A 24,904-nucleotide genomic window follows, 5' to 3' on the forward strand; every position below is an offset into this window, starting at 1 on the left:
CAAAATTAAATCAGTATGAGAAAAACATTACTCACACACTTATGAAACGTTTACATATTTTGTTTTGGGTTAAACAAAAAATATTTGAGGAGCACATTAAGTAAGTGTGCTAGTGCTTCCTCCTTTTGAATGAAATATTTCCTTGGCAGTTTGCAAATTTCGTTTTCTCCTGCTTTGGTAAAGAAATTCCACACAGTGCTCCTTTGCTGGATGCCATGTTTTAAAACAACAACAACAACAGCAGAATATGGCCAATAGATGGCGCAAAGAATCCCATAGCATGAAGCTCATTTAACATTAATAACTACAGATCTGAAGGGACTAAATGTACGTGTACTATATAGTATTTAAATATGTATGCACTTAAAACATATTAATATAGGTGAATTTGAAAACTACTGGTACTTGCAGTGAATTTGTTGACTGCATTATTACCTGGAAACTACAGTTTACTGCCTGCGGTTTGACCTTGGTGTCTGGGTCAAAAGTTACTGAGTAATAACAGAACCTCCATAAAAACAGTGAGAGAGCAGCTTCCTCCCCCACCTCCCAATGTGTTTGATTGTGTAAAAAAAAAAAAAATCAGGATTGATTGTACTTTTTCCCTCTAAATAAAGCCTGTAGTGTCATAAAAGATGATTGGGTCAGGTAACAGAATCTCTATTTGCTGATTAACTAGGAGAGGTGTGCAGTATAATTGTTATTGATTCAGCTCTTAAGCGTTTTCTTTTTAACTTCATAAGCCTGTCGGCATCCACTGTCAAGACCCAATCAGACTAGTTTACAAAGAATGCCTGTGACAGCACTCTTAATGGCAAGAAGGTAACCTTTAATAAATTGTGCCATGGGGGGTTACACGTGCTAGTTGGTGGAATAAGAAAGCACCTGGCACTTCTAACACATGATTTGGAAATGCAAAAAAACAAAACAAAACAAAAAGAACTCTTCTCAATTCAGGAGTTTTCTCACATAGCTAATAAAAAAAAAACTAAGAAAAGGAGAAAAAATGTTAAATACACTGTGACCTCTTATTCTACTCTATGTCTGCCTGATCTTCAAGACATCTTCAACTCCCCAGGAGCTCTGTGCTGAGTCTGCATGCTTCTACTAGTGCAACAGTATCATCAGTGAAGGCCAGATCTGAAATCATCCTTGTGAGATATCATCTGCTGTATCTGGTAGTGAATGATTGGCTACATCAAACTGCCATGTTTTAATAAAACAACGTATAAATCAGCAAAAATTTGAAATGAAAACTTTTTCCTGAACACACTGAAAATACTGTCCCTTTGCTAATTGAGCAATTTACATATTTTGTTTTCCCTTATTTAAAATCTAAATATGCGATTTAAAGGGAATTTGTTTATTTAATAAGTGTAGTTATTTAGCTAGCCACTAGATGGCAGCCTATATAAAGAAAAGAGAAAAAGTATCAAAGTTGCAAAATTAAGTGGGTTGATTTATTGCACAAAACAAAACAAAACAAAAAAATGGTAGAATCTAAGTAATTATTTTGCTAACATTTGTTGTGAGAACTGTGCCTTTTCCCATCCTAAGTCTTTGGCCTTTGTAATGTTTTAATTACAAATATAATGTACAGTATGCAATTTGTAATACAATATAGGTTATTTCATCCAGAATAATAAAAGGTGGTATATATTTAGTAATATTTAAAAAAAAAAAAAAAAAAAAAACCTTTTTCAAGACATTGATAAAGACTTCCAGTCAAATAGTTTGTCATTTATATATTTTTTATTTTTAGTACAGTACAGTACTGCACTCTCGGTTACACCATCTTCTGTACTGGGACATTTGTAGTGATAATATTGACACATGGAGTGCTAAGACAGAATTGCAGGATGCCATTTATCTTTAGCTACAGTAAGTTGTCTGACAACTTGTATTTTTGGGGTACTTTTATTTTATAAAACATAATATGAGCTTGGTCTTTGTCCTAGTTCCTTTTTTGCCTTCTGCCTTGTTTTGTCTTATATTCAATTTCTAACCACAAGAGGGTATGATTGGATGCTTAATATTCCACTAGTAATAATAATGTGCTTCGTAGTGCTTCCATTTTTTTAAAGTCATAAAATGCTTTTAATGCAGGGGTTGCACAAAGCAGTAGAAACGCATTCCATATCATTGTCTGTAGGCTTCTTTTGGTGAAATTTCTTTAGGCAGTTTGTTTTTTAAATTGTACCACTTTTATACTGTGTTTTAGAAAATCTATTCCTATATCTATAAATTTCCTTTTCATGTTTTTTTTCAGAGGGGACGGCCCCAGGTTAAATTTCAGCATTGAGGGCCAACAAATGGGCATCCAGCACAGCACTGCTTTGACTTGTCTGCAATTGTTTTCAATTGTTCTGAAGGGATGCATGACCATACTTCAGTGATTGCAGCTTCTGATTTCTTTAGAGAAGCGGTGAACATCTGTAGAAGTCTGTTCCCCAGAATAGTCAAGATCTTGACTTGAAACCAGGCGTAAGGTTTTTTTGTTTTTTTTTACAGAATGTCAGGGATTCCATTTGCATGAACAAATCAGTCGGACCACCCATTTAAATGAACGTGTGTGCTACTTTCATACTGTTTGTTGGTATGTTTGTAATGCCTGATTGATCTTTCATTCATTTTTGTGATGAATCTATGAATAGGTATAGTAGATCACAGAGAGTCATTTTATACTTGCTGACAATCCTGCTCCCACACTACATGCATGCAAAAACATTTTAGTTTTCACTTAATTTGAATTCCCTGCTATGCGGTTGTCAATAGTTCTCAGTGTGTGGCTCTTCTAAAAATGATATACAGTATTTAGCATTTACAAGTTGACCTCTACAGTGGTAGGGAGCTGTGGGCAGGCTGGTATCACCAGAGCATTGACATAGATCAGTCTAAAGTCTTAGAATGAGAAGAATAAGAGTTTATTTATTTATTTATTTTTAATTTGGAATCTCCAATTATTTTCTTATGTTCTCCCCAATTTGGTAAGCCCAATTATTGTTTATTTCAACCCGGCTCACCGCTGCCACCCCCGCACTGACTCGGGAGGGACAAAGACTGACACATGGAACCTCCGAAACGTGTGCTGTCAGCTTTTCACTCTGCAGGCCCGACATGCAGCCACCTCAGAGCTACAGCGTCAGAGGACCACTCTGGGCAACTTACAGGCAGGCCCACAGAATAAGAGTTTTTAAGAGAGTGGTGAAACAGGCTTTTTTTGATGAAATACATTGTAATTTGATTTCTTTTTGAGCGCTACAACATGTTTGGCCTATTTAAAAAGACTAATACAGAAGACTAGTAGATCCAAGAGCTTTAGTTATGTGGTGTAGTCAAGTCGGAAAACACTGTTCCAGTACTTTTTTTTTCTACAGGCAAAACCTTGACTTAAGAATCTTTACCGTTTTGTTATGAAAATGCTTATATAGCACTCGACCACTGTAATTTTGGTGCATGAGCACTGATGACGCAATCTCTTTTCTGTGTGGAAATCAAAGTAGTCTTTCTGCACAATGGCATTGTGCAGAAAAAAACTAGTGTCTGATTTCCTACATGTCACTTCTAATGGTACATAAATTGGAGTCACACGCTGATTCCCGCACAATTGACTGATTTCCACACAATTGACTGATTCAGTCAGTCGTCCTTGTGATGCAATTAAGAGAACATTAGGAACTTCTATTACAAACTAGAATACTAAAGTTTAATAAGGCTAACAATGTTTTATAGTAAGAATGCTGATGAAAAAGACAGCAAAAGCGCATCCTACAGCTGCTTTGTATATCAGTCAGTGCAGAGGCCCGGGTATTGGAATGAACGACTGCCCTTGCAAATGACTTAGTGTGACACTTTTTCTTCCTGGGTCCGGACCTGGATTTTGGCTACCTGGGTCACAATCCCACGTAGTGTGAAACCACGTACCCGGGTCCCAGCGACCCACCTTAGGATGTGGGTTGACACGCTTTGACCTGCTTTGAGTGAGACAAAATGCATGAGGGCCGACGAAAAAATAACAAGCAGCCACGTCTGCGTGAAGGTTTCACTTCCGCAAGGAATGTTTTTGTTTATTCAGTTTAGCCATATTTTTGTTGCTTGAGACACACCCATGAGCCAGATTTCAGCAGGGATGAAGAAACGTTTGCTCTAATCAACATTTGGGCTGACGGTTCAATCCAGAGAAGCTTGGATGGAAGCGTCTGTAACAAGCTGCTTCCGGGGCATTGATACAGGTATTGTTTACTTGCGTTTGTCACCCAGGTCAACCCTGGTTTATCAAAAGCAGTGTGAAATTGCGTAGCCGACTAGCTAAAAACCGCACTTACATTTTAGATATTAAAAAAGCATAAATAAGTGAAACACATTTATTTAAAATAAAAAAGTAAAGTTATAAACTATTTATTTATCTTGTTTGCTTGTTTTTTTCTCACAATTTACAGTACCAGAACCAAATTGTCCAGAGCTGTTACCGGATACAGTCTTTAAAAATACGTTTAAAAAACAATATACTATACAGGGCATCGTGGTGATTGAAGTTCTGCGCTGGTGATGACCTCATAAACTAGAGGAATAGATAAAAACACACAATACAAATAACCAAACCTCCAGAGACAATATTTACCCGCTAGATGCTTTCAAAACAAGCCACATTTGGCTGGGAGACCGCCAATCTGACAGCACTGACTGGGGAAGTAGCCTATAAACGTATGCATTACCTATTAAATGTTACCTCAAGCTCCGTGATCAAATAAAACGTGAATTTGTATCATTTGTGTTTTAAGAAAATCTATATTTTATTGGCATACTTTCAGGGTTAGGACTACACCACTGCTGCTCACATAACCAGTGAATTATTACTGCTAATTGGCTCAGCAGAAATATGGAATTGTCAGGAGTTACCTTATGCATGTTTATGCAAAATGTGCTGCAGATGTAATGTGCAGAGGTGGAATGTATTTGAATAGTAATGCCTGAGGCTTGGTTGCAAAATGTAAAATTCTTCTTGCATTTACTGGAGCATCACAGATCGAACTTTTATACTGTACTTGTTTTAGAAAAACATTTCATTTCCTTTCCTTGCAGCATTCCCAGATTGAATGCCTTTTTAAAGAGCAAGAACCTTCAAATGTAATTAATAGTGTTTGTTTATTTATTTATTTTTTAACATTCCCTTACTATTGTAGGATTTGGCAGGCATTTTGGGTGGTCTGCTGCTCCAGTAATTGAATTCTAAGTGTCTGGATTGAAGTCCTATGACTATATGACTGACTGGCAGCCTTGCTTACTCTCTCTTTTTATATAGGCTACTCTGTTTATTTTTTTAAATAAACAATAAAATAGTAATTCCACTGGATACTCAAGAAAACATCTTGGGCAGCAATCATATTTTTCCAACTTTTCCTTTTGTCTTCATCGCTTCAGTGATTAAGTGAGGCAAACCATTTTTTTTTTGTTTTTTGTGGTAAAACTGTTGAAATTGACTTGCAACACTGAGTTGGTATAGTTTTTTTACATTAGTCATTAATCTGCTCCACCTCTTTCACAAATATCCGCAGGTGGAGTTTAATGTCCTCCGACTGCTTCAGATAGAATAATCATTTAACAAGTAATGCAGTAGCTACTAGCCTAGATACTGAGAAGGAGTATTTAGCACTTCCAACCTTTAACAATTACTAAGCCTACATATTTTATTAATACATATAGCATTATCCCCGTTCTTTGGCTTGTACTGCAAAGCATTTTTGGTTGACATTATTGATGGTGTTATTATTAGTATTAGTATTACAGTAGTCTGTCGTGTAATCAGATAAATGAATCCTGTTTTAAATACCATTATACACAGCTGTAACAATTACTATATTCACACAATTATTGTTTTGAGATTCAGCTTTTATTAGGGAGCTCCTCTAAATCCCTTGTTTAGAAAGATACAGGGTATTAATGCTTGTGACAGAGTAGCCGTGTGGGTGCGTGCATTGGCTGCTGAGTGACAGGCAGGTGATCAAGACGGAGGTTGAAGTTGATACGCCCCGCAGGCGAACAGGATTTATTTACAGATCAACACACTGAACCGCTCACGTGACACTACCAGCAATGGTTGCGCATGGGGCACATACAACACAGTGTATAACATCTTTGGTAGGATCTACCACTTCTGAACTAATCTTCTCTGTTCAATAATAAATGAATGTTGCTGAAAAGCTTGGTCATGGTGGATATGTGTTGGGCGGATACATGATGGATTACTCTTATTAGGATTATAGTAGTAGTCATAGTAGTATAAGCACTTTTTTTCTTTTGTACCCAGGTCAAGTATGTCTACTTTGTTATTTTTGATGTGGGCAAAGGGTTTAGACACCCATAGATATTTTTTCAGAGGAGATGGCCCCAGGTTAAAGTTCAGCAAGAAGTGAGGAAACTGTTGTACTCTCTCACAATGTGCGCAGATGGTGATCTGTTTCAACCAGTGTTATAATAGGGAAATCAGCAGTTGTCATTACTGTTGGTGTTCACAGTTCTGACAACTCTGTGTGTATAATTGTACCATGTTAAGTTTTCTATTTATGTATCTGTTTTGTTATGCATAATGTTTTTTTTCAAAGTTTTGACAGAGCAACTTTTTGAACGCGATAGAGTTCATACAAACTGTTTTAAAATTTCTAATAATGAAATAAGAATGCTCATTTGGAATAAACCATCAATATATGTTATCCTTATTTACAATTTATGAAGAGCATTGCTTACTTACAGTAAATTATGAGTCACGAGTAGCAATTAATACAATAAGTCGCACAATATTTTGTGGTGTTGTAGTACTAAAAAAAAACGTAAGTCAATTTAGACAAATGTGGTAAGTATATTTTTATAGAATAGTATTTATACGAAAGTGATTTAACGAAAGTTTCTATTGGAGTACAACATTAGAAATGTCTTTTTTTATTGAATTAGTATATGATTGAGTGTTTAAAGTTATGAAAGAAGATGTATTGGTATGTCAAAAAATGATATATTTTTTTATTTGTCAGTTTCACCATGTCACTACAGTGAGGAACACCATGTTCCAATGTCAACCAAACGTAGGTGTTGGAGTTTGCATAAGGGATTGTGGCAATGTGCCCCGTCCCTGTGTGCATTTGTGTGTTGCGTGCGTGTGTTAATGTCGGTGTACAGATTGGTACACGGGATATAAACGGGTCTGTGTTTCACGTGTGATTTAAAAATGTAGATTTGTATTTAGGCACGAGGAGGGCACAAATCACTTCACGTGCTGGTTAAATGTAATATGTGAGCACGGGGTTGCACAGAATTAATTCACGTGCTGGGATTCAAGTGAGTAATTAATTAGTAATTGAATCCCAGCACAATAGTATATATAGACGCACATTTCTTGCAGTCGGGGTTGGGTGTTCGAGAGTGGAGAACGGGTGTGGAGAAGGAGAAACTAGAAAGTGAAAGAAAGTGAAAGAAAGTGAAAGAAAGCGAAAGAAAGCGTAAATATAAGTGTTTGTTCTCACCGTGTTTGTTTGTCTCCGTGCACCGTTTGTTAAGTGTTAGTTCGTTTTGTCTGTCTATTTATTTTGGCTTAAAGTGCCGTGTCCTGTTTTGTTTCAAACCTTTTATTTTCTGTTCTGTTATTACAGTGCCTTGCGAAAGTATTCGGCCCCCTTGAACTTTGCGACCTTTTGCCACATTTCAGGCTTCAAACAAAAAGATATGAAACTGTAATTTTTTGTGAAGAATCAACAACAAGTGGGACACAATCATGAAGTGGAACGAAATTTATTGGATATTTCAAACTTTTTTAACAAATAAAAAACTGAAAAATTGGGCGTGCAAAATTATTCAGCCCCTTTACTTTCAGTGCAGCAAACTCTCTCCAGAAGTTCAGTGAGGATCTCTGAATGATCCAATGTTGACCTAAATGACTAATGATGATAAATAGAATCCACCTGTGTGTAATCAAGTCTCTGTATAAATGCACCTGCACTGTGATAGTCTCAGAGGTCAGTTTAAAGCGCAGAGAGCATCATGAAGAACAAGGAACACACCAGGCAGGTCCGAGATACTGTTGTGGAGAAGTTTAAAGCCGGATTTGGATACAAAAAGATTTCCCAAGCTTTAAACATCCCAAGGAGCACTGTGCAAGCAATAATATTGAAATGGAAGGAGTATCAGACCACTGCAAATCTACCAAGACCTGGCCGTCCCTCTAAACTTTCAGCTCATACAAGGAGAAGACTGATCAGAGATGCAGCCAAGAGGCCCATGATCACTCTGGATGAACTGCAGAGATCTACAGCTGAGGTGGGAGACTCTGTCCATAGGACAACAATCAGTCGTATACTGCACAAATCTGGCCTTTATGGAAGAGTGGCAAGAAGAAAGCCATTTCTTAAAGATATCCATAAAAAGTGTCGTTTACAGTTTGCCACAAGCCACCTGGGAGACACACCAAACATGTGGAAGAAGGTGCTCTGGTCAGATGAAACCAAAATCGAACTTTTTGGCAACAATGCAAAACGTTATGTTTGGCGTAAAAGCAACACAGCTCATCACCCTGAACACACCATCCCCACTGTCAAACATGGTGGTGGCAGCATCATGGTTTGGGCCTGCTTTTCTTCAGCAGGGACAGGGAAGATGGTTAAAATTGATGGGAAGATGGATGGAGCCAAATACAGGACCATTCTGGAAGAGAACCTGATGGAGTCTGCAAAAGACCTGAGACTGGGACGGAGATTTGTCTTCCAACAAGACAATGATCCAAAACATAAAGCAAAATCTACAATGGAATGGTTCACAAATAAACATATCCAGGTGTTAGAATGGCCAAGTCAAAGTCCAGACCTGAATCCAATCGAGAATCTGTGGAAAGAACTGAAAACTGCTGTTCACAAATGCTCTCCATCCAACCTCACTGAGCTCGAGCTGTTTTGCAAGTATTAACTTAAGGGGGCTGAATAATTTTGCACGCCCAATTTTTCAGTTTTTTATTTGTTAAAAAAGTTTGAAATATCCAATAAATTTCGTTCCACTTCATGATTGTGTCCCACTTGTTGTTGATTCTTCACAAAAAATTACAGTTTCATATCTTTATGTTTGAAGCCTGAAATGTGGCAAAAGGTCGCAAAGTTCAAGGGGGCCGAATACTTTCGCAAGGCACTGTAAATGCTGAGCGCGATCACGCGCCCAGCTTCACCAAACCCCAAATCTCTGTCTGTTTATTTCCTGCATCTGGTCTGACGCCACCCACTCCGGCCGTCTTTGTGACAGGGATGCATCAGGTTTTTTTTTTATTTGCACTCAAGGTGTGAATTATTTTCACACAGATAATTAATCACGAACTGCTTGACAGCCTATTCCGTGTTTAGAACTGGCTTTGACTTCAAACCCCTATCATTATATATATATTTTTTTTCTAGGAGACTAAAATGGCCCAGGAATCCCCGAGAAACACAGCCGCTGAAATCTCAGTGACCAGTAACAGAGATTCAGATGACACACGTGAAGATGTTTTCCAGATGGTAATTCTTAATTTATACAGTACTGCTGTTAATTTTCTTGTGTGAATATAACTGGCAAGCAAGCTTAACTTTCAGGAAAAAAAAGTTAATGAAAATGATTAAGAGCATTAAAAAACTCAGTTTGATTATGTCATAATTAGGTGCTAAATCAAATTAAATTGTAAGGAACAAATTCATGTTTTTATCTGTTTAAAGAAATGTGTTGTTGTGTAGCCACAGTTATATTCCAGCACTTGGAAGCCCACTCAATTCAATGGAAAATAGCAACTGCAGTGATGCCTGCTGATGAGTAACTGTATGTGAATCTTGACTCCTACAGACTGCCGCCACTTATTGTCCCTTTTAATGTAACCTTTAAGAATTAATATCCAACACAGCAGGCATTACTTGCTAAATAATTTACGCAGGACTCCAGAAACTCTCCCAAGCCATGGCTACATTTAGTTGATTTCAGATGAATGGATTTTCAGAAATGATTGCAGTTTCTGTTGCACCCAAGCCACAGCTTTTTGAAAAATAAATGTTCTTCAGCGCTCCACTCATTTAACCTACTCAAGGAGGACTAGCCACTGCCATATAAAGTGCTGTGAAGTTTGAATGGTTATTCTAAGGTTGCTTGTTAACAGTTCATCTTAGCAAAAAAGCTACTCCTTACCAAAAAAAAAATTAAAAATTGGTTTAGCTGACCTGAACAAGTGGAACAAGTTAGACGGATAATGAGGACCAACCCATAATAAGCCATTACAAATGCGGGTGGAAAATCACAAATTAAAGTGCAAAGACAAACTAGCATTTGATAAAATACATTGAAGATATTGAACCGGCAAAAAAGTCAGAAATATGAAAATTTATGGAAAAAGCAAATAATTAATATATTAATGATAAAATGGTAAAAGCGTTTTTATTACTTTAGGCGTGATTAGGCCAAACACATTTTAAGTAAAAGTACACCTATATTCATAATGTAATTGTAACCTACTACATGTCTTCTTATGCACATTCCGCACACGGATCATACTTGCATTTTAACTTTCCGGTAGCCTATTGCTGCTTCACACTGAACGTTAAGTTCTAAATGTGTTGTTTATATTTAATACACATTACACTGACATTTCAGTTTAAATTGAATACATCAGACGTGCATGCTTTTTTATTATTTAAATACACAGTATCTTATTGTGCAGCACTTACTAAAGTTTGTACAATATTTTAATAAAAAAACAAAACCAATCTCTTCAGAACACTTTGTTCCTCAACCATAATAAATTAGACAAAAAGGAAAAGGGTGCCACATTGCTACAGTAGTTTATTTAAACTACCGTATACATTGCTTAATATACTGTATCAAGAGTATATTAAGGTACATTAGTTCTGTGACACAGCGAGCGAACCTTACTGAACCAAATGCTTCAAAGGGTTCAGACTGAGGTTCAAAAGGCTTCACTTTTCACTTCACTAGTTTTTAGATGTCATTTCAGAGAATAATGGCGCTGTCTTCGTGTTAAAATGTGCTCTATAAACGTAAGAAGAGCAAGTGTTCTAAGTTAGTCTTATACTTCATAGTACTGTGCTTAAGGAGTCATGTGTTTGGCAGTATCACCAGCGGTATATTAGGGAGATAAGATAACATAAGTAACCCTTTTGTGGCTGTAAGTTTACAAGCTGTCACTTACAAACTCTCAAAAACTCCTAGAGATCATTTAGGTACTGACTTCATATTTTCAGATACAAGTGCTGCAGGCTAAATGTGTTGGTGACCTTGACATTAGCTATCCACCCAGTGTGGCTGCCATTAATAAGACCTTTTAGGTTTCCTAATGAAAAAGCACACTTTGAGAGTTTTCACTGTACTTTAGGTATTGTTTCACAGAAGTTGAAACAATGTCTTTCACTTATGAAAATCAGCTTTGACCACAATTGCAATTAAATGAAATCTTTGGAATCGTACATTACCCCTGTAATGAGCTTTGAGTTTGGATATCAAGTGAAAATACCCAAGCTAAAAACGTAGCCTATTTGTTTAATAAGTGATGTCATCCAGTTGACTTTTTCTCATTACATCAAGGATGACTATTGCTGCTAAATGGGTGAAAATCTTAATCTGACTCTGTGCTAATCCTGTGTCTGTGATTGAGTGGCAGGCCAGTATTACTGCATTCAAATATATACTTCATGTAGGCCTGTATTAGCATTTTGCAAGTGTTGTTGAATTTAACACATTATGTTCAGCCAGAAAGACCTGTTATGTAATTTACAACACTTGTGCTTTTGATAAAGTGAAAGTTGGCTGAGTTTCAAAATGTCTGGTTAGAAAAATTTGACAAAAAGCACCAGAGTGAAATACGTCCTTCGGAAGTAATGGTTTGTGAAGTGATGAATTTGTAGCTTAATGACTGCAAATTACTTTATAAAGCTCAACTGTTCCGTTCCCCTTCCCCTGCTATATTGTTTCCTGTACAAGTACCAACACTAAGAGGCTTTTATTCCATTGACTCTCTTTTTTTTTTTTTTGGTTTCTTTTACATTGGAGAAAAGCAATTTGCACCTTACTGTGAAAGCTGGAGCCTTGTTAATTCCTTTTCTAAACCGTGTTTTCAAGACAAAACACTGGTGAGAAAAATGTTTTTGTTAAAATCCCAGGCATTGGTGGTCAGGTTTGTAAAGTAATTGGAAAATCTATTTAGATCATGTTTGAACCACAATGACGATTCGCAGTGTCATTTGTGGTTGCTTTTAATTTTTTTTTGTTTGTTTTTAACTATTTCTCTACATTTTGTTATATCTTTAAATATGTCTATTGTGTTAAAATGGCTTTGTGCGATTTATACAGCCCTGTAGTTTTCTTGAGAACCCCTTGTCCAATTGTGATCGAACTTGCTGATGACATTCCTTAGCACAAGCTTGGAGATTATTAGAATCTGGGGGTTGAATCTGTATTTCCAGTCACAGACTAAAGTATTGGCACCCTAAACTTAATATAAGCTAATTCAAGAAAACAAAACAAACATTTTGTGAACATTAGCCACTAATTATTATGACAAACACCAAAATACACAATTTGTGGTAGTTTAACAAACAATCTTTATATATAAAAAATAAATAAAAAAAAAAAAGCACTCAAATATTTGTTCAGTTTGGGGTATCAACAAATATCAAGGCGTAGAAACATTTTCAGATCAGTCTAAAAGGTGCTTGCAATTTAGGAATCCCAAGGTTTCCGGGAAACAAGCAAACATCCAAACGCAGAAACTTACAAACATTCATTCAAGAAAACATAAAAAACAGTAGAGTATGCAAGCTCGCTTATCTTCCTTTCTGCTGCCTTTTTACTATACATGCGACAACATGCAACACTGTGTTTTTTTCTTTTTTCACGGATAACAGTATTATGAATCCAATTTATTTATTTTAATTTAGTAGTCGCCTTTCGCTTAGCCAATTGTGCGCCGCCCCCTGGGAGCTCCCATCCTCGGTTGGCAGTGGAATAGCCTGGACTCGATCCGGCGATGCCCAGACTATAGGGCGCATTCTGCACTCTATGCGAGTGCTTTTACTGGATGCGCCACCCGGGAGCCCGTGAATCTCTTATTTTAATTATAGATCTGCACTACAAAGGCTCTTTCTGAAAAGGTTTTGCGATCCATAAAGTGAAGAGCGCATACATGCATTATTTCTGATGGTTGAGAGGCTTTGATGTTTTTCAGTAGTTGCATCTTTGTTTGTTTTAACCATTTAAGGTTCAAAGGTCTTTCGTTGTTAAGGATCACGACTATCTAACTGGTGATTCTGTTCAGTATACATATGTATTACGTTGCCTAACAAATGGCAGGGCTTTGATTTTATTTGAACACTAGGATTAGGAAGAAACATTGGCTGTAATACTGTAGGATTGAATGCCATGTCAGATTACATTCTGATTCACAGTTTAATTACGATAAGACTTGAGATTGAATTTCAATTAGCTGTACTCTCATTAGTAGTTCTATTTTGCAGAATAGCTTAAGTTTGCAGGTAGTAACCCTTCTGCGGTATGTGAATTTACAATTACAGGGAAGCTTGTCGTGGCGTCCCAGTAGGTGAGCTGTTTTTGTGATTTTTGTCAAAGAAAACCCCAAAAATGTCTTCAAAAAAAGTAGCTATTAAAATATCAATGAAATTAACAAGTAAAAAAAAAAACACTGATCATATCAAAAACACAAGCCAATAAACTCCAGTTTACTATTTTGAGAGTTTTTTCAATGCAGAGCTTTCAGTATTTTTTTTATTTTTTTTTAATGAAGGAAAGTTGACGGAATGGAAAGAAGGCATCATTAAAGTGCATGTTTGAAATCTCCTAATGACAATTAAAGAATCATTTAAAATTGATAAATACAGTGCTTTGTGGTATCTAATGAAAAATGTAAAAATGATGTACGGGTGTTGTAGCAATGTAATGCGTCATGTTCTCCTCCTCAAACATGAAGCTGATTTTAATCGGGTAAAAAAATCTTATGGATTCATAATGCACTTAGGTACAATGTTATCATTGTAATATTTGCTTTGTTTTCCATACACCTTGTCACGAGAGCTCACTGTGAGTTTTGATAAATGCTTTTATATAATTTTGTGATGGTAACTGTGATGGTAACTTTGAGATCAGAAGAAAAACAAACATTATAAATCATTTATTCACATTAATCTTGGGACCATGTATTGTATGAAAGGCTGGGTGTTCTCCTGTGTGGCACATGATGTAATTCTGCTGTTGACAAGGGAGGTACAGCTTTTAAAGCAATGAGATGACTTGGTGTTCAGGTTATCTGTTTGCATTCCTTTATCTGGCTGCCCTCAGATATTCCTATTGTTTTCCAAGACAGGCTTCTGATTTATGTTGTTAGCTTAAACCGTGTATTAATCTTACTAAAGACTAGGTACGGGAAACTGCAATAATCTGCTTTAGTAAAAATAATTAAAGAAATAATTAGACCAAGATGTCCTGGTTCCTCAATAGAATGCAAGTCACAGGTGTGCATTCTGCTGCTGGAATGCACCAAATTGCACCATGTATTTAAAAAGTCCATGAATTAGTCCTCAAAATCAAACTACTGGCACGCCTCTTGGCAAGACTAGTGTACTCTTCAGTGTTTTAGGATAGGCTAATTGCCACAAAAATAATGTAACCCTGCTGAGAGAGCGTGAAAAACATTTAGTATTGAAAAAAAAATATTGGAGGGGGGCGGGGGGGAGAGCAGTTGGGCTGAAAATCCTGCTTGCAGAGCTGTTAAACATTCTCATGATTTAAAGGAATTGTACATTTAAAAAAAAAAAAAAAAAAAAAAAGATGATCCATTCTTATTAGTAAGTCCATACACCTTATTGTGTCATTGATGGGAATTGATCCTACTCAGGTTTATAATATAGAAGTAGCTGTTTTCACAGATAATACTGAAGGGTTGTTCCTTGCACCAAGTTATGAGCAAAGCACGAGAAATTCCAGACTCTCTATACAGCGAGGATAGTTTATGTGTTTTCAGGGTATTGGCGCAGCAAAAGTAAAAAAATTCCCCAAACTACCATTTCCCTTTTAATGTGTAGTTCCCAACACTCTCTTAGGTGAAATTTAGAAGAAGAAAAAAAGTACATACCTGTCATACAGTAAGAGAAATAAGTCGCCAAGGTAAGGTAAAAATGTCCTTCTCCTTTTTCTCCCAAAGTATTTTTTTGCAGACCCCAGGGAGTTTTATCCACACATATGTATATTACAGGACATCTGAGTTTAATGACAATTAACTTGTTTTGTCAACATGGAAATATACTAAGGAATGCACTTGATACAGGCATTGTGATGCCTGTATAATTTATATTAACTGATTTATTTATTTTTTTAAATGGAACATTTGCCTGGCATGCATGGGATTTGAAACTATAACCTTCAGTTTGCAAACGTGTTGTGTTCTACTGTCAGTGCTACACAATGTGTTGAGACGAGCAGTATTTTGAAAGATGAAGTCAGCCAGCTAAGAATTCCCGGGACTTTGTTATATTTTGGAGATTCATCTTCATCTTCATCATCATCATCATCATCCTCCTCCTCCTCATTCTGAGATTCTGATCTTGAGCTCTGAAAAATTTTGGTTTCCTGTCTGTGTAACGCTCGTTGTGGTCCCTGTTGGCGCAAGGAAGTACAGTTCCTCTTGATACTGGTTGATGAGAGTAACACTATTTGTGGTCCCCAGTGGACAAAAAGGAACGTACATTTTTCTGAGAATTAGCTATCCTGAAGGATAGCCTATATATTTGATAAAAGTAAAACATTAATAAATATTGAAATAAATGAATACATATTGTATTTCTTTCTTTGTCTATTTTTTTTTTTTTTTTTTAAATAAACATTTAGTCATTGCCAATGGGTTTTTTTTTACCCCGGTTTTTCTCCCCAATTTGGAATGCCCAATTATTACTTTTATTCCGGTTCACCGCTGCAACCCCCCTGGCAACTCGGTAAACGGAGGTTGAAACACGCGTCTTCCAAAACGTGTTCCTGCCAATCTGTCATTTTTCACACTGTGGATCCACAGCGAAGCCACCAGACATATAGTGCTGGAGGACAACAGAGATCTGAATGGCTCCACTGCAGACCCGCAGGTGCCCTATCAGCCACAGGGGTCGCTGGTGTGCTGTGAACCGTGGGTTGCCCTGTCGACCTAAGCCCTCCCTACCCGGGCGGCGCTCGGCCAATTGTGTGCCGCCCCCTAGGAACCCCCGGTCATGACATAGCCTGGATTCGAACCTGCGATCTCCAGGCTATAGGGCGCATCCTGCACTCCACGTGGAGCGCCACTCGGGAGCCACTTCTTTATCTATCTTGATATTTATTTTATTTATTTTTCACTATCATATAAACACTGCTATTTAATACTGTATGAAACGAAAATAAATATTCAGCAGTTCTTGTTCAGTTGTATATTAGTGAAGATTTTTGTACATAAAAGTCGCCATGCTTTCATATATTTTTACTTTCAAATTAAAAAATATAGTGTAACGACCCGGACAATTGCTTTGCTGCAGGACTTGTTGTCTGTTCAGTTTGTTTAGTTTGTCTTTTATATATGTTACATGTATTGTAAGGGGGACGGGTCACGATGTTACTTAGCATGGGAAGGGGGAGTGAGTGCATGAGTGGGGAGAATGTGTGCTGCTGTTTTCAGGGTTGCAGAGCATGGACTGGTTGATGAGCCGGACAGCGGCGGGAAACGACGGGAGGTTATTATATAATAAGGGGGTGCATGAGCTTGGGGAATTCCGGCCCCTGACAGGAATTCTCTGTAGTTTCAAATAAAACAAACATTTTGAGAATTCAACACCGTCTCCCTGAGTACTACTTCCTAAACATGAAAACGTTACAATATACTAAATGAACGGATCAAGCTTATTATGATAGTTTGCAAAATCAGATGAAAGCTTTCAATACACTCAGGATAATACATAATCATTATTAACAAAATCTTGTTCATCTTGATACTTGTTAAAAACTGTAACTTCACTGCTATACTACTTGCAAATGGTGTGAAATGGAAGGACAAACTTTGTGGTGTGAAAGCTGAGGTGTCTGCATTGCAAGCTGGATTGGAAGCATGTCTTGGGTTCAACTCCCACACAGGGTTTATATTGCAAACTTAAAAAAAAAAATTAAATGTATTTTATTTGTGTAAAACATATTTTTAATGTAAAAATGTAGTTGATATGATTGACACTATCTTTGAACATACATGCTTTTGCACACAACTTTAATGTGTGTGTGTGTCTATATATATATGGCAGGATTTGATCCCTAACTAGTCATACATTCACTCCAACTACATAACCGCTACGCTACACAGATTCGCATCTTAACCCTTTCAACTGACTTGGCTACTATTTACATTTACCCTATCCAAACAGCAATACATTGCCTCAATATAGGTTGAACAATTTTGCTATTCCCGTAATGTGTGTGTGTTATTATTCATTAAGTGAAAAAAGAAGTGATATCTGAAACAAAAACACATTGGAAATGTGAAAAAACGCCATGTTATCAAACGTGCCCAGCCATTTAAAGTGGGGATATCAAAAACACAAGCTAAGTTGAAACCATTGGGGCAACCTTGGCCAGCACCAAACAAGTAGACACATCTGTAAAAGTGGTGGGCCAAGGTTGCACCAATTGTTTCTACTAACTTGGCTTGTGTTTTTGATGCAAGTTCAATTTGCTTTTATTGTGCCTGAAAAACACAAGCCAAGTTAGTAGAAACAATTGGGGCAACCTTGACCCCCACCGCTTTTACAGTTGTGCCTATTTGCTTGGTGCTGGGCAAGGTTGCCCCAATGGTTTCCTGAAACTTGGCTTGTGTTTTTGATATCTCCACTTTAAATGGCTGGGCACTTTTGATAACATGGTGTTTTTTCACATTCCCAATGTGTTTTTGTTTCAGATACAGTGTATAACCACCATCTTTATGAAAATTGACTCAAAAAGCAGCCAGAAATCCTGTATTTCCATGATCGATCTGTAATACAGCCCTCTGTGATCCTGCCTACCGTTATTCTCCTCGGCGACAAAGGCAAAACAAATCGAATAAATGCATAAGATTATTTTAAGTAAAAAGTGAAAAAACATTCTAATGTGTTTAAATGAATAAAGGTATGTATAAAATTAAAAACAGAACAATATCTGTGCACATCAATAAATCTAATAAACTAAACTTTTTTTTTACTATTTATTATCCAGGACTATAAAAAAGAAACACCAAAACTATATATAATAGCTATTGTTACAGGGTGCATAGGAGGTGGTTGGAGATAAGTCTGCCTTGCTAATAAAACATCCATGTTACTGTAGCACCTATTTTTATCTATGTTGCTGAAGGAGTTTTGGTAATAACTTACTTCATCATGGTATGCATACAGAGTATTATTATTTGTTTATTTAGCAGACGCCTTTACCCAAGGCGACTTACAGAGACTAGGGTGTGTGAACTATGCATCAGCTGCAGAGTCACTTACAATTACGTCTCACCCGAAAGACGGAAGGAGGATAAGTGACTTGCTCAGGGTCACACAATGAGTCAGTGGCTGAGGTGGGATTTGAACTGGGGACCTCCTGGTTACAAGCCCTTTTCTTTAACCACTAGACCACACAGCCTCCTCTTAAAAGAAGTTTCTGTTCTACATGTCCTTCTGTGGCCAACCAAAATGCCTAAATGTACTTTAATTTGGGAACTAAGGATGAATATTCCTTCCTTTTCTCATATTTCACAGGACCTGAAACATGGCATGTCTGAAAACCACATCTCTTCAAGTAGCTTTGGGGCCACGGCAGAGGGAATCATAGAAGCAGGGCCAAAAAAAGGTATTAACTATTCTGGACTTGCTCCTAACATAACAAGGTGTTTTGTTTGTTTTTAAACAGGAGAAAGTTGCATCTTAAAAATAAATACATACATAAATGCTTGTGTTTGCAGCAACACTTACCAGGAGAATGTGTTGTCGAGTTTCACTGTTGTGGTGCCATCCATATTCCTTTCCACTAAGTATTTTAATTGGCATGTTTGGTGAATATGCTGTAAACTTTTTCATAAAAAGGGCACATCATAGCAACCGGTTCCATGAAACTTCCCACCGTTTCCAGGGCCTAGCATTGACATAGGCAGCTGTTTTCCTCCGATCTCTTATTTGTTAAAACAATCCAATCAGGAGGTTATATTTGAATTTAAAAAGCATAAAGATAATTGTGGTAATGGATAACTATAATTTCCATCTATTCCACTGCCTGTCATCAAAAATAAAACCCTCACAGGGATGTATTATCACAAATTCCCTGGATAGTTACTGCCAGGTTTAGAAACAAATACTGATGGGACTTCACTTTACTACTATTAACAAATCTCAATAAAATTATTAAAACAGGAAGGAATCGCAAACATTCAGTAACAATCAGAATTAATGTCTAAAATGTGCTTTTGTAAAACATAAATTAAAATGCGTCTTCACTCTACAGTAGAGTTCTGTAGAGTTCTACAGTAAAAACAGCTGCGTTTATTGTTATTCGTGCCAGTAATCAAGCTGCATATGTCTTAAAACACAAGTAGACTTAGTTATCTAGTTATTTATATTATTTCATTGATCTGGTGGTGGGCAATAGAACATACTAGTTCTGGTCATTCACACTCTATTAGCCAATAGGGTTATGAGTTTCAATGTTGATATAAATTACTGTATCCATTTAGTTACGCTGCTGTTTTGTTCATTTTGCTTGTTTTTAAAGTCTGCACCCTTCACGGTACTGGAACAAAAATATATCAAGTGGCTAATAAGTCAATTCCTCAGGAGCCCCTAGGATTGAAATTGGAGACCTCATTCAGCAGAGAGCCAGGAATTGCTAGAGGTGCCCTCAAGCAGCAGTATCCATTGCTGCACTCACCTGGTTCATGGCTAGTGAGGGATAGTGAGAAGTTCCTTTTGCCCTTCCTGTTGCACATTCCAAAGGATCTGACCTGAACAATTTGGATTCTGTTTATTTTCCCCCTGAGAAGTAGCGGAAGCCATGCAGATCTAAACCTTTGGGAAATCCTTTTTATTAGAAAATTATCTACCCTTTTCAGGATCTTCAAGTCAGCCCATGTCAACTGTTGTGTCTCCCAGCACTGCTGCGACTAGCAGATTGGCCAGACCAGACAACAATTTTCTTAGTCCAAAAGGTACTCAGTGTACTGACTGGATTATAATTACCTTTCTATCAGATGGTGGTGCACTAACAACTTCATGTAGTTTTTTTCCTGGGAATCTGTAATTCTTAATCTAAACTGAAACTTAATCTAAACTCTTCAGATTGAAGGAAACACTGCTTCAACATAGCTATTGCCTTTCAATCTCTTCTTCAGGCTACTGTCTGCTCTATCAAGACAAAAAATATATATGTGGTATTTCTAACTGTCATCACATGCATGGTGGTACTGCAGTCTTTTAAAAGAGGAAACAATCAGAGATCGGTGCTTTTATGACAGCTGACATGTTTATGTTCTTAATAACCTTGCAGGACAGTGGTGGTGTTACTTATTTTAGCGTGGAGGTTGTACACTAGCTGACAGTACTGTACATTTATTTTAGGACAGAATCTACTCCTGAGAATACTGTAAGAGCAGTATTCTGCTAATGCCCTTTTGTTTTTTTAAATTGCTTTGTATTGAGCATCTTTGCGTTGTATTAAGGTGTTGCACAGGTTTTCATCATCCCTCTATTTCAGGTCTACTCGTTTTACTGCTGATTTTGCTGGTGGTTATACACAACAGCAACAACTGTGCCAATCAAATCTCTTCTTTCAACTTAGAAACTCAAGTGTTATCTTTCCTAGATTTCCATTGCGCAGAAAAAAAGCAATGTTTTTTCTAATGAGCCAAGTGTGTTATGACTTTTGCATAGCTCTAGATACCATGGACTGGTCTGGTAGAAAATGTTTTCAATTTGTATGCCTTACACTTGATACTTTGGGTGCAAAACATCTTTATGGTGTGGTGGAAAGTAGTAAGGCTGTAGAGTTTTACAACAACTGCATATATTGTGTGAAATTTGTGTTCCACTGCTTTCCAAGAAATGTCTGTGTGTAAGAAATGTCTGTGTGTTTGATCTGCCTTGCACAGCTAAAGGGGAGCTTAACCTTTTTCTGCAGGTCTGTCCCACATTTCTGTCATGGCATTCTCGGTTCAAACATGTATAGTTTAAAGGGAAAACACATTGAAGAGGAGACGTCTGTAGTTTTATTAAAGGTGCCTTTTTTGTCATTCCAGACATGATGAAAGTTGAACCTGTAAGTGGGCCAGTAGTTCTTTCAGATGACCTTAAGAATCCTGCAATGGAGAAGCTAGAGCTTGTGAGAAAATGGAGCATCAACACATACAAAGTAGGTGAAAATTGCCTCGTGTGAAAATGCAAATCTCAACACCCAGCCTATTCTGCTTTACATACAGTATACATTACAATAGCTGGCTTGGATTGCATTACCAGACTGTAATACAGTTGAAGTGAAACAAGGCTGCTGGTTTTAAACGTCGTTTTTATTTATATGAAATTGTGTTGGGTTTTTTTTCCCTTCTAAATCACCTCAAACAACCCTTGACTACTGCAGTGCCTGTTGAGAGAGACAGGACTCATGCAGCTGTACGGTATTTTCCTCTACAGCCTTTCACCATTTCAAAAATGTGTTCTCATTTTAATATATATCTTTTTTTGATCCAATTATCCTCACTGCTGGAGTTGCTTCCTTTCCTATCACTCAGGAAAACAACCCACTGGTTGGCACCAGCCTCATATGTCAGTAACCAAAACATAGGGCACATTCTGCTGATATAATTATGTTAATGCAGTAAAACAGAATACTTACTTTAGCAAGAGGACGTTTGCATTCTCAGATCCACATCACCTTCCTTGAGGAGACAGTAATTTCCGTTTTATTTTTTTTAGGGCCTACCTGAAAAGACCCAAGGATGCATATTCCTGGCACCTTCCCAATATAATTAATTCCATACTTTTTATTGATTTTATTAATCTTGTTCTGGGAATATGAATGTTACTGTACATGGTTTTATTTTATGTTCACTGTTGGACTGGAAATATAAAGTTCTTAAGACGATTGCAGCCTTGAAATAAAAGTTTGTCTGAAAATTAGAAGTTATTAGAATTCTTGAGTTATGTTTTTGTAGTGTCCGTTTCTCATATAAATATGATGTTTATCTCTGGACAGTGGCAGATGGCTTGCAAAGTAGTCATCCCTGCTAAAATCAATATAGGCTAACAGGACAGAAGTGTGTGTTTAGTGTTTTAAACTAGCTGCCTGCATTTACTTTGAGGCAATGTATTTAGATTTGTTTAACATATGTTGTGTGAACATTGGATTATAATATCCCCACCCAGCATATTTTGATCAAACTAAAGACATTGCAACATTTGTATTAAAATACGAAAGCAGGATAACCCTTGTTTGAGGAGTTACGTCGGATTTCCATTTGGTTTGTGCTCCTATCCATTTTTTCAGCAAGGTGGGAATAAGACACATGGAGGTCAACTCCAGATATTCAGTAGGATAGCTAGGATTCAAACCCAGCTGTAGTGCAGCTGTTTTGTTCTACCCACTTTAACCAATCTGTGTCCCCATTTTGAATATTTTACAGTGCACAAGACAGATCATGTCGGAGAAGTTGGGGAGAGGTTCTAGAACTGTGGACTTGGAGCTGGAGGCACAGATAGAAATTCTGCGTGACAACAAGAGGAAGTACGAGTATGTGGTGAAACTGGCGCAGACCCTGGGATCACAGCTCTACCAGATGGTGCAGACCCAGAGGCAGCTTGGAGATGCTTTCGCAGACCTCAGTTTAAAATCGCTCGAGCTCCACGTAAGTTCTTAAACCTTTTAGAATTTGTATTGTATGTGTGTGTTTATATATATATATATATATATATATATATATATATATATATATATATATATATATATACACACACACATACAGACGTGCTCAAATTTGTTGGTACCCCTCCACAAAAAACAAAGAATGCACAATTTTCTCTGAAATAACTTGAAACTGACAAAAGTAATTGGCATCCACCATTGTTTATTCCATATTTAATAGAAATCAGACTTTGCTTTTGATTTTTTATTCAACATAATATTGTAAATAATAAAACAAATGAAAATGGCATGGACAAAAATGATGGGACCGCTAACCTAATATTTTGTTGCACAACCTTTAGAGGCAATCACTGCAATCAAACGTTTTCTGTAGCTCTCAATGAGACTTCTGCACCTGTTAACAGGTAGTTTGGCCCACTCTTCCTGAGCAAACTGCTCCAGCTGTCTCAGGTTTGATGGGTGCCTTCTCCAGACTGCAAGTTTCTGCTCTTTCCATAGATGTTCGATAGGAATCAGATCAGGACTCATAGAAGGCCACTTCAGAATAGTCCAATGTTTTGTTCTTATCCATTCTTGGGTGCTTTTAGCTGTGTGTTTTGGGTCATTATCCTGTTGGAGGACCCATGACCTGCGACTGAGACAGCGCTTTCTGACACTGGGCAGTACGTTTCGCTCCAGAATGCCTTGATAGTCTTGAGATTTCATTGTGCCCTGCACAGATTCAGGGCACCCTGTGCCAGGCGCAGCAAAGCAGCCCCAAAACATAACCGAGCCTCCTCCATGTTTCACTGTAGGTATGGTGTTCTTTTCTTTCAAAGCTTCATTTTTTCGTCTGTGAACATGAAGCTGATTTGACTTGCCAAAAAGCTCCAGTTTTGACTCATCTGTCCAAAGGACATTCTCCCAGAAGGATTGTGGCTTGTCAATATGCATTTTAGCAAATTCCAGTCTGGCTTTTTTATGTTTTTCTTTCAAAAGTGGAGTCCTCCTGGGTCTTCTTCCATGGAGCCCACTTTCGCTCAAAAAGCGACGGATGGTGCGATCAGAAACTGACGTACCTTCACCTTGGAGTTTAGCTTGTATCTCTTTGGCAGTTATCCTTGGTTCTTTTTCTACCATTCGCACTATCCTTCTGTTCAATCTGGGGTCGATTTTCCTCTTGCGGCCGCGCCCAGGGAGTTTGGCTACAGTTCCATGGACCTTAAACTTCTTAATAATATTTGCAACTGTTGTCACAGGAACATCAAGCTGCTTGGAGATGGTCTTGTAGCCTTTACCTTTACCATGCTTGTCTATTATTTTCTTTCTGATCTCCTCAGACAACTCTCTCCTTTGCTTTCTCTGGTCCATGTTCAGTGTGGTGCACACAATGATACCAAACAGCACAGTGACTGCTTTTCTCCATTTAAATAGGCTGAATGACTGATTACAAGATTGGAGCCATGTGTGATACTAATTAAAGAAACTAATTAGTTTGAAATATCACTATAATCCAATTATTTATTTTCTTTTCTAAGGGGTACCAACAAATGTGTCCAGGCCATTTTAGAATATCTTTGTAGAATAAGCAATAATTCATCTCTTTTCACAGCTTCTTTGCTTTATTCTATGACATACCAAAGGCATGCAAGTATACATGATAAAATAGCTTTTAATTTCATCACTTTTCAGGAGGAATGAAGCATTATTTCAATGAGCTGTAAGGGTACCAACAAATTTGAGCACGTCTGTGTGTGTATATATATATATATATATATATATATATATATATATATATATATATATATATATATATATATATATATATATAGATGGGCGGGCATCGGTGAGTTACAGAAAAATAATTCCATCAAGGGTTTCTGTGACATCATAAATTACGAGACTGAAGGTCAAGTAATTTATAAACTGTCACAGAAACCCGAGATGGAATTGTTTTCCTGTAACTCAATGAAGAGGCCCA

The 24,904-nt window shown here is 37.3% G+C and overlaps 1 protein-coding gene across 7 annotated transcripts in view; it reads left to right on the top strand.

The window, feature by feature from the left end:
- The window catches only part of LOC117408635 (arfaptin-1-like), a 52,792-nt gene that overhangs the window by 16,808 nt on the left and 11,080 nt on the right, over positions 1-24,904 (top strand). For 3 of the 7 annotated variants that reach the window (XM_058999766.1, XM_058999772.1, XM_058999794.1), the window contains 5 exons: positions 7,026-7,076; positions 9,423-9,524; positions 18,801-18,891; positions 21,326-21,438; positions 22,706-22,927. In XM_058999766.1, coding sequence (XP_058855749.1) covers positions 7,026-7,076; positions 9,423-9,524; positions 18,801-18,891; positions 21,326-21,438; positions 22,706-22,927 — 579 coding nt within the window. The remainder of the gene's footprint in view (positions 1-7,025; positions 7,077-9,422; positions 9,525-18,800; positions 18,892-21,325; positions 21,439-22,705; positions 22,928-24,904) is intronic. The other 4 variants (XM_034013810.3, XM_034013812.3, XM_058999787.1 and 1 more) reach the window with 2 other exon arrangements.

Source organism: Acipenser ruthenus, chromosome 2 (genome assembly GCF_902713425.1).
Source record: "Acipenser ruthenus chromosome 2, fAciRut3.2 maternal haplotype, whole genome shotgun sequence".
In the NCBI taxonomy this organism is placed as follows: Eukaryota; Metazoa; Chordata; class Actinopteri; order Acipenseriformes; family Acipenseridae; genus Acipenser; species Acipenser ruthenus.